Genomic DNA, 10,172 nt, shown 5'->3' with positions numbered 1-10,172 from the left:
CATTGCCTCACAAATTCACTTAATATGGAATGGAGGAAGTAATATTTAGGGTGCTTTCAATGCAAGAAACACGAATCACAAACAGTGTGTTGTCTCAGATTATTAATTGAGCATGAAGGACAAAAAATGGGGAAATTTAATATTGTCGCAAGAATAGGGTCTAATTGCCCACGGGCATAGTGCAAATAATTATTTTATCATAGTATGAATTCCAATATTAAAGGGATTTGACTCTAATTATTAACACAACTTTAACCTCTGGAGTCGATTGGATGAATTTGGAGAAAACTCTAAGCCTGGAAGTGCACGTTCATGTATTAATGACCCTTAATTTATTTTAATTACTGTCTTAACAAAAAGCTAAAGACAAGAAACAAGGACGTATCAGCTGCATAAAAGTCATTGCACCTTACAACATCAAAGATAACTCAAAAGATGCTTGAGGACCATGCCACGTCAAATGTGTGCAGAAACTACTAAGAGATGCTTGGTTTCAAGATTTCTAAATAAAGCGCTGTTTTATTTTGGGCGGATTTTAAAATGACAATTGACAATGTTGTTGGTTGAGAAAATGATCTCTTATTGCCACTTACAAATTAAACAAAAGAAAATGACCTTTTCAGATCTCTTATAGATAAAAAAAAAATGAGAAACAATGTTTGTGTTACAAGAGCTTCTGAGCAAAGAATGAATGACAGTCCATTTCTGAAGTGATCTCTATTCCTAGATTAAATGAATCATTCTCCATGAAGATCCCTTACTTGAAGGAAGTTTAGGTGGAAAAGTTAGCCCATTGAGGCCCAAAGAATACAAGTATGCTAAGAAGCAATGGCAATATACTGTTCAATGGTTTGGTGGAAGAAAATACAGATTGACAAAAAGAATTTGAGGTATAATTTGTCACCAGAACACCTGTGCCATCAATTAATTGGTGAATTTGAAGAGATTAGTCCAAGTATCTCATTATGTAAGCTATGATTCGTCACAAGAAATCCACCTGAAGGAAATATAGTTCTCCGTTCAGCTTCATCTGCTGCAAAATCAATTGAACTTCCTTCCCAGTCAGTCACCTGAAAAAAATTGCATGCATACTGAATAACTAGGATAATAGCAAGACAGACTCGTTTATGTTTATGAAAGAAAGAGTGCTGCAAAAAAAAGGGGGGAGATTTATGTTAATTGATGTAATAGTATACACATTTTCCCTTAAGAAGAAAGGAAAATGATTAATAAAAAGCCTTCACAACAACAAGAATTAGGCAAAGAAATCAAAGCGTTCAAAAGATTTCCCTCACTTAGTCGCTTTACATCCTATTGTGCCAAATGAACAAGGTCGCAAACAGGATACATCTCATAGTAACACGCTCAGGGAAAAGCTTGATAGTTATAATAGTCTACAGAGGGTAAATCTAAAGAACGAAAAAATAATAGAGGTATGATATTTTATGCAGTTGTTGCTTCTCCGGGGCTATAACTGAGCTTACATCTGATTAACAAAAGAGAATTTTAGGGGGTAGCACATATTCATTATCATGTCAAAGAAGATCCAAAGTGTTGAATCTCCCACGTTGGTCGGCGATGGATTAATTGTCTCTTTATATAATCATGGGGAATCCTCACCTCTTCAGTCAACTTGTGGAGTTGAGTTAGGCCCAAAGTCAATTTTCTTATCATGGTGCCAGGGCCAGAACCATCAATCATACCAATTCTTTGTTTACTTGATGTTAGGCCCCCATCTTATGTTGTCCACACTCTTTCCAGCCCTGAGCTTGCAGGGATATTGAATATTCCCCATCAATTGGTGATGAGACTAATTGTCTCTTTATATGGTCATATGCTCTTGGGCAATACTCACCTCTTGAGCTAGCTTTTGGAGTTGAGTTAGGTCTAACTCCATTTTCTTTTGACAAAGAGTATCATGCAGAAATATGAAGACCCTTCCTCTTGTTATTATCTGCCTGCAGTTCACAGACGTTTTAAGCCAAATGTTCAACATTTTTTTTTTCGATTTATTCTTTTATTTGTGAGACATGATTACATCACCATGAGAAAGCTAAAGTAATCTGTCTTGTTACTCACACTTCTATCTTAATAAGCATATTGTGTTGTCTATCAAAGATGGAAATAATTATCTCCAACGAAGTAAGGATATGTGGGCCAAAATAATTCAGGAAACTCTGTTTTCTTTTAATTATCTCCAACCAATTCTCAAGTTCTCAAATATATCCGTTAGGCCTTGATCATGAACCCGCATTAGAAGTAGCCAAAAGAAAAAGAAGATGAAACCTACATCTTGAGTTATACAAATCCAAAGGTAGTTGTTAGGATGTAAGTTTTTGCGTAGGTCTACTTAATATTATACCAGCTGTTCTGTTTTCTCCCAAGAACTGGTTATAAATGGAAGTTATTAACAGATAACTTAAGATTAATGTGTATGCAGAAAAGAATACCATCAGAGAGATGCATAGACAATAGAAAGGAATACTAGCAGAGAGACGCATACCTTTCCCCCAGCTTCATGAACACATATGATTCCAACAGCATGGTCCCAAGCAGGGGCATAGCCAGAGATTTTCTTCAGTGGAGTCATATGTTCATATCAGAATGTTGAACACCCAAAAGAAAGAATATGTAACACATAGATCTAGTGGCATCAATGGATGATGGTTTGGTAAATCCAGTTAACTTGAAGTAACCAACAGAGGAAGAAAGAAACAACTTTAAGACAAAATTATCAAATTTCCATGAAATTATTTTCGTTTAGTTTTGCTCTCTGGCGCCAATAATTGAAGCATATTGTTGTTCAAATGTGATAGCATAAATGCATTTTTATCGATCTGTAATTCAATCTAAAACAAAAAAAGATATATAGAAATTGCTTGTTATGAAGTTGTAATGGAAACCTCAAAAGGCTCGTTTCTGCAAATAACGTTGGACCATGGACTATAAAAACCCAAATTAGTATGTCTTTCTCATAATCTCAAGTTTGAAGTATCCTATTTTCCTTGTGGTCATGGAAATGTGTAGCATAACCAACGTAACTCCACTAGTAATCTCAAGAACGTCAGAACTAGTTACTCTTTTATTACAACTATGCAATCTCAAGCTAGTTGGGATTGGCTATACGAATCCTTACTTCCCATGGCGTTCCATATGACCGGTCTCAATCCAATATTTATAACATCAGTTTCTCTACTACCAGAAGTCTTTTATTTTTACTCGCGTATAAATCTCTAACAAGATTAAAAGACTCATAGCTAACATTGGACCTACAGTAAACATTCTATTTAACTCTTATTGTTTGTAGAAAATTAACCTGGGTAAAATTTGTGATAGCAACATAAAACATCTTAACTACAAGGGGCTCCACTAAAGGATCATAAGCCTACATCTTTAATGACACGAGGCACAAGCTCACTTGACTGCAGTTATCTATAATGTGTGAGATTAAAAAATTACCTTCATAACTTTTCTGGTTGTTGCACGAAGAAGAAAAACTGATGCTCTACCAGAAGCCACCATCATATATTTGCACAAACTGCAGAGCAGAAGAAAATTGCATTAAAAGAATGTGCAAAAACCATCAAAGAAATGTGAGAACATAACTAATTTCTGACCCTAAAAGGAGAGTCAGAAGACAATGTGGTAAACTCACAATTGAACTATTCATCCAATGGAGTCTAATTTAGAGCATCACAGAAGAACATACAGAATGTGATCGTTGTGATTCTGTCCTGAGGTAATGTAAATTAGTGTCCCCCAATCTCTAATGGAAGTAATTCATGACCCTTTATTGAAAATGAATTAGATGATAATTCCACATACAACTAATAACAAAATATTAATAAAAAACAAATTTCCTTCAGAGAGAAAGGGTGTGGTACTGTTTGGTCGGGCTTGACAAGACTAATCAAACAGATAAATAACAAATATAATCATCTTAGATGGATTTCAATAACAGAAATAATGTGTGGTCACAGAGGTCAAGTAACGAACTGCGGATTATAAGCTTTTTCAAGTACAACAAATATCTGATGCTATGTAAGTAACTTGAAGACAACTTATGTAACCAATAAGCTGGTCAAATAGTTTCAGGTATGAATGACTTTGGTCAAATAGTTTCAGCTATGATGGTCGATGGACTTCCATTGAAGAATAGCAGACACCAAAATATCGCATTGTTCAGTCAGAAATTGTCAAAAGGCAATAGACTCCCCACCTCCTCCAGAATATTCTTCTAAGTAAACACGAGCTTTGAAGAGAGCCCATAGTACACAATGAAACAAGTATCTGAAAGATGCCTACCAGCACTAATATCTCTATAGTTGCAGCAATTTTGGTGAAGAAAGAAAGTTTAACAGTTACAGGCACAAACAAAAATCATGAAACCAAGGAAAAAAGTTTTTTTTTTCCTAGTAATCCTGAAACAAAGAAATACAAAGATCAAAGAATAAAATCAGGTGGTGGAGAATATTCGCCAAGATGTTACCCTTTCCATGGTTCAGACAATTTGATGATCATGAACAAATACAATTCCTTGTACAAAGGTACAACTATTAAGATATTCACTGCATTTGTATGTATAAGATCCGTGATAATAGCGTGTTATATTATGCTCAGATTATATCATCAGCTTCAGTCAGATAAGAAGCCACAAATATGTTTCCAACATGTGACAGATATGCCAGCCACATGTAAACCACTTTTATCTCATGTCGCCTACTTTAAGTGTGCTTGTCATCAGCATAAATTAAAAATGATTTAATAGGTTCATTCAGCCATAGTAATTTTCTTCCTCAGTATCACAATTTTTATTTAATTGTCTACTCCTATGTCAAAATGCATCCACATTTTCAGAGGCCTATCTAGTTTGAAAACATTACTTAAATGTCAACTGTAGGCAAGAGAGAATTGCTCATCACACATCTAAGCAACAATCTTGCTAAAATAAGGCCTGAGAATTATCTTTGACAAGAAGACATCACCTTCCACAACATGCAGGAACGAGAAGGATGTCTCCTTTCCCTATTTTTTCGGAGTTTGTTTTTGCATTAAATGAGGACGATAGAGGAAAAGATTCCCACTTTTGACTTTCTGGAGTACAAAAACGTGCCTCCTTAAGTACTTGGCATCCATCTACGGAGCATCTTGTCCAACTTTGAGACAACTCGATAGTTAACATGTCCGACAACCTTTGTTTCCACGTTCCACAACCCACATAAGAAACCATGATCATCCCTGATCTGGAGAAATTGTTTCCAGTTTCTTGGACCCCGGTAACACAATTAACAAAATAGTCTTCATCCCAGTTAGGACACCCCATAACTCCCAAGACAATCTGTCCTTCGACCACAAGAGCCAAAGCCACCTACAACAAAGCCTAACCAAATAAATTGCAGAAATGGCAAGAGGTGTAATCTCAATTCAATCAGTTCACAAATCCTAAAAGAACATGCTATGATGGAAAGCTATGTAATAATGTATATAATGTCGGAGACTCCTTGGTTACCAAGAGTGCTTGTTTGGAGAAACATTAATTACTTTAACCTGAAATGTGTTGTCAGGAAAAAAAAGAACAAACCAAAGAGGATGAGGGAAAACAAAAAGAGAAGTCTGATACTAGTGAAGCTTAAGATTAACAGCACCACGCTTTCCACTGTAATACCAAAATAAATGTTTCCCCCCTATAACATCATTCCTCCCATCCTTCACCAATTGATCTGTATTCTTGCCCTTTTGATGAGTAGGGAGAAATTTTTAAAAGCAATGGAACTAATACCACCCATACTATAGAGTAATTTAATTGAAAATTAGTAAGCTACTGGAAATAGTTGACTATAGCAGAATACATCAAAACCTTAAGGTGAATAGGATAATACTAGTAAATAATCTGCATCTTCCAGGATTTTTCCCTCTTAAGTGAAAAGTAACCTTTTGTGGGTAACGAACTAGGAAATATCAGTACCTAATTCATGGACACCACGGTTATAAAAAAAAATAAAAAAATCAAGACCTAATTCAGATTCAGTTATACTCCGTTAATACCATGTTGGGTAGTTATTTCCAATTAGTTCAATAAGTGCTATGACCGGACAGTTCGCTACAGGGTTCACCAGACAGGGAGTTGGGGTCGGGTGCCAATCAAGTTCTGTGGTCTTGGGGCGTGACAGACTGCTAGCAAGAAAGAGAGTGGTCTGGGCATTAGAAACCTGAGGCAACTTAACAACAGTTTAATGATGAAATAAATGGCTGCGGTGATTTAGTTCAGAACAACATGTCTTATGGAAATAGGTAAGTAATGAAAAATGTGCCACTGAAGGACATTGATATTCAAAGGTGATGCCTGCTCCTTATGGGGTGGGAATTCAGAAAAATATTAGAGCTTTATGGTCGAGTTTTTTGAGTAATTTTGGTTTCAAAGAGGGTGATGGCAGGAAGATTGCTTTTTAGAGTAGTAAATGGATTGGCTATGGTCATTGAAAGAACAGTTCCTTAATTTATTCAGACTAATTTTGTTGTCTGACACCACTTTGTCCAGTAATACAGGGCAAGATGGATAGAACTTCAATTTCAGAAGACATTTGAATGATTGGGAGATGGCCAGACTTGCTAAATTTTTTGAAAGCCTTGGAATTACTTGCTACCTTTGGCCATTTCCATGGCAAACAACCTCACATGTTAAGCTGTTCTCTTTACTGAAATTCCTCTGAGATGGTTGGCTTTGGCACTAATAGTTAGAATACCTAGACTAATGACAATCTTGCCTCCTTCTTTCTTTTATGTTGGTTGAGAAGAAGAAAAGAGCAAACAAAAGATGGAAAAAAACCAAAGAATAATAAGAGAATAATATAGATTAAAAGACATACCACATAGAGAGCTTCAACACCTTTAACAAACCCTCGCGTCCCATCAATGGGATCTAGCACCTGTACCAGGTCCATGAAATTTTATGAGATGGTGCACAACCTAGTGATAGTAAGATCACAAATTCAGGTTCTGTTATGTTTCATTGGTATGGAAGCAAAATGTCAAATTTTCTTTTTAAGCATAAAAACAATCATCCAGAGTATAGACACCATCAGACTAGAAAAGCACAACCCAACATCAAATATTTGAACTATAGGCCTTTATAATTTAGGTGTACGAATATTAGCAAAGAACTGTTGTCATTTGCGCATGAATATACAGGGCATTATCTGGTAAATGAGAATTAATAAAGGAGGAGTGTATATCATGAAATATGGATTTTGGAGGCCACGTAAATCTTCTGTTTCCTTCATTGGGACAGTATGATGATTGTCTTTCCTAGTGATAGAACCAACAATACATCTATTTTCCTTTCAATAACTATCAAGTGTTTCAAAGATACCACCAACTAAACGTGCATGGCAAAACTATGAAAGGTGTATCCCCCAAAGTGGAATTGAAAATCTGTTGTTCCCTTCCCCAGAAATTCCTTCTTAATGTGGAGGTTTTAAAGAGCGTATAGAGTTTCTCCATGAAAATTAGTGTATACTACTCTAGAGTCATCTCAACTTACCCAGTATGAGGCTGGGTTAGGCCCAAAATTACAAGCATCCTTGCCCCCTCTGTCAATTGCTTTCAAGACACTATCTTCTGTTACTTCGTCTCTAAAAGTTGCTTTATTCGCAACCACATCAACCACTGCTCCTACTAGATTAGTTGACCGCAAGAATGAAGAGTCCTCTTCAGCCACCAAAGGAATGGATGGGAAGAGTCTGTTCATTTCTATCAGAATAAGGAAGAGATAGAATAAAAGAAACGATTCAGCTCTGTGCTAAGAGGATAAATCAAGAGTGTCAAAGGGAAACAAAACAATGTCAGTCATGATTGACCATTCTTAAATTATTCGATAGTTGATTAGGTTCATTTTCATGTAACAAGAAAAATGCATGTCATGAAGAGAAATCAAGTGAAGCGATGTAAGGAAGTTGACTTTTGAAATAATACTCCCCTGCCACCTTCATCCTACAGTATCAATGCATACTACCTTATTGACTCTATGAGGCAGAAAGTAACTCAAGAACATATAAATAGGTTGAAGAACATTCTTACTAGAGGAAAAAACATGTGGTGAGACAAATTAAACCTCCAACATCCTTGTTGTCTTTTCTCCTTCCTATTTTATAAAATATTGTTGAAAACTGATCTCACTTTTAAGTCAACTAATCAAGGAAGATGATAAAGAATTCAAGAAAAGAAAAATGAATCACCCAAGCTGACCAAAGCCTGCACCCCGAAGTCTGCAATAGTCACTGGGGTTTGATCATTTTTCTCAAGAATCCTATCATCATCAGAGAACAACGAACTCTTCACCTAGCAACCATAAAAAAAAGTTACGGAAAAAAAAAAGAAGTTGAATTTTTAATTGATAAAATGGTAATAAAAAAATAAAAAAAAACTTGAAAAGCTGCTGATCCAGTGATCCCCCGACCCCCAGAAGAAGGCCAGTTTGATACATACTAGTACTTCATTTTTCATTGAAGCTTTCTTTGGCTCTCAAAAGCATACAGTAATATTTCACCAGAACTAAATGACTAATGTCATCTCTTTAGAGAAAAGCTAACATATTTTTTCTCCAAAATCTATGATCTTAAACATTGAGTACACTTTAGAACACTTCATATGCCAAAAACTCCAGGTACTAAACCAAAATTTACAAATTGTAGAATAGCATCGAGGACGTCCATAATTACAAATGCAACAAGCATCAACCATCTTTCCACATGTGTTCTATGGAATTACAATAACATTAACACGATATTCTGTCAATTGAAAGAAAAACTAGTTCTTTTCTGAGAACACACTAAATTGACTGACAAGATAATTAGTTAACACAATCAATGAAACAGCTAGGCCTTATTCACAAGCTAGTTGAAGTCGAATGTATGCTTCCTATGTAACAATCTCACTCTTCTCGGACTCGTTCCATTCCAATACTAAGTAATCGATATAAATAGTGAGCTAAATAAAAGAAATATACATCAACGCAGAGACGGCAAGCTCGCTCGACAACATCAACAGCAGATTCCAGCTCTCTGTAATGCTTGGCTTTCCTCTCCAGGAACGGAAGACTCAAACTCGACCTGCAAGTGTACAAATTTAGAATCGGTTAAGGAAAGTGAATTTTTAACCGCGGCGGGGAGAGGAATCAGCTATGAGAGACCTTACGACGGCGAAGCATGGGCGAAGTTTCGCACAGAAGGGACGTCGGAGATGAGTTTTAGGAAACTGGACGGTGGAGCACCGGAGGAGATCCATCGAGGTACAATAATTACCTAGAAAGGTACATGGTTTGTAATGCAACGGATGGAGTTCCGACGGTTGAAATTGGCAGAAGCTCTCACGCGTTCTCCGCACGTGCTGTCAGTCCAATTTATATCTTTTTCCTCCTTATTTTTAACACAATTTATATATCTATTATGAAATATTTCGTATTTTACTGAAATTTAATACTCTCCGAGGGGATTAAATTAAAAGAGATTTTTGAGAGTGTAAATAAAAAAAATAGGACACAAGTCTTAAAAATATAGTAAAAGGGATTTTTTTTAATTAGTAATAATGACACATATTTTAAGAACCCACAAGTTTTTTTAATTTACAAAAGACCCCCTCTTTTTTTTTTCCTGACTCTCATCCACCCCTCAGCCCCCTCCTCCCCTCCTCCACGTCATCATCACCTACAAATAACTGGCAAATGTTTAAACATTTGTCTAAACAACTAACAAATGTTTTCATATCTCGATTTCCAAAACAATTAGCAAATATTTTCATATCTCTTCAAACAACTAGCTGATATTTAAAATATTCTCATTGTTTTAACTAAAGAATTATAAAAAACACTTAAACAACGTAGGATTGTTTGAACAACTTCTGTTGTTTGAACTAAACAACTTCTGTTGTTTGAACAACTTCTGTTGTTTGAACTAAACAACTTAAGGTTGTTTAAACAATTTTTGGTTGCTTGAACGACTCCTGTTTATATAAACAACATATCAATTTTTTTTTATAATTTTCATAATCAAATTGGAGTGAAGAAAAAAATGAGGATGACAACATCCGAAGAAGAAGATGATGAAAACACAATAAGTTTGAAAAGAAAAAGAAAAATGGAGAAGAAAAAAGGCAAAGAAGTTAAGGAAGAAGAAGAT

The 10,172-nt window shown here is 35.7% G+C and overlaps 1 protein-coding gene across 5 annotated transcripts; it reads right to left on the bottom strand.

Annotated features, from left to right (window-relative positions):
• Positions 1-561: 561 nt before the first annotated feature.
• Positions 562-9,404, bottom strand: LOC129872336 (putative PAP-specific phosphatase, mitochondrial). Of its 5 annotated transcripts, XM_055947296.1 has the most exons (10): positions 9,188-9,404; positions 9,005-9,107; positions 8,235-8,337; positions 7,541-7,749; positions 6,867-6,926; positions 4,986-5,368; positions 3,460-3,538; positions 2,504-2,575; positions 998-1,070; positions 562-912 (listed from the first exon to the last, which is right to left on the bottom strand). In XM_055947296.1, exons 1-10 carry the CDS (start codon positions 9,280-9,282, stop codon positions 773-775), a joined length of 1,317 nt encoding a protein of 438 aa, XP_055803271.1. In that variant the 5' UTR covers positions 9,283-9,404; the 3' UTR covers positions 562-772. The 5 variants fall into 5 exon arrangements, with proteins under 5 accessions (XP_055803271.1, XP_055803273.1, XP_055803274.1 ...); XM_055947298.1 differs by lacking the exon at positions 8,235-8,337 and having other exon boundaries at positions 563-912; positions 9,193-9,283; XM_055947297.1 differs by having other exon boundaries at positions 773-1,070; positions 9,188-9,402.
• Positions 9,405-10,172: the final 768 nt, after the last annotated feature.

This window comes from Solanum dulcamara, chromosome 11, assembly GCF_947179165.1.
Source record: "Solanum dulcamara chromosome 11, daSolDulc1.2, whole genome shotgun sequence".
NCBI lineage: Eukaryota > Viridiplantae > Streptophyta > Magnoliopsida > Solanales > Solanaceae > Solanum > Solanum dulcamara.
Note: the sequence above shows the minus strand (reverse complement) of the source record. Positions and strands in the feature narration are given on the sequence as shown.

Bases quoted from the DNA above. Each gene is read 5' to 3' on its own strand.
- LOC129872336 (XM_055947296.1), bottom strand. From the start codon at position 9,282: ATGGATCTCCTCCGGTGCTCCACCGTCCAGTTTCCTAAAACTCATCTC. The intron at 5,369-6,866 runs GTATGTCTTTTA...GCTTTGTTGTAG, and splicing joins GTGTTGAAGCTCTCTATGTG to GTGGCTTTGGCTCTTGTGGT. The intron at 1,071-2,503 runs GTATGCGTCTCT...AATTTTTTTCAG, and splicing joins TTCATGAAGCTGGGGGAAAG to GTGACTGACTGGGAAGGAAG.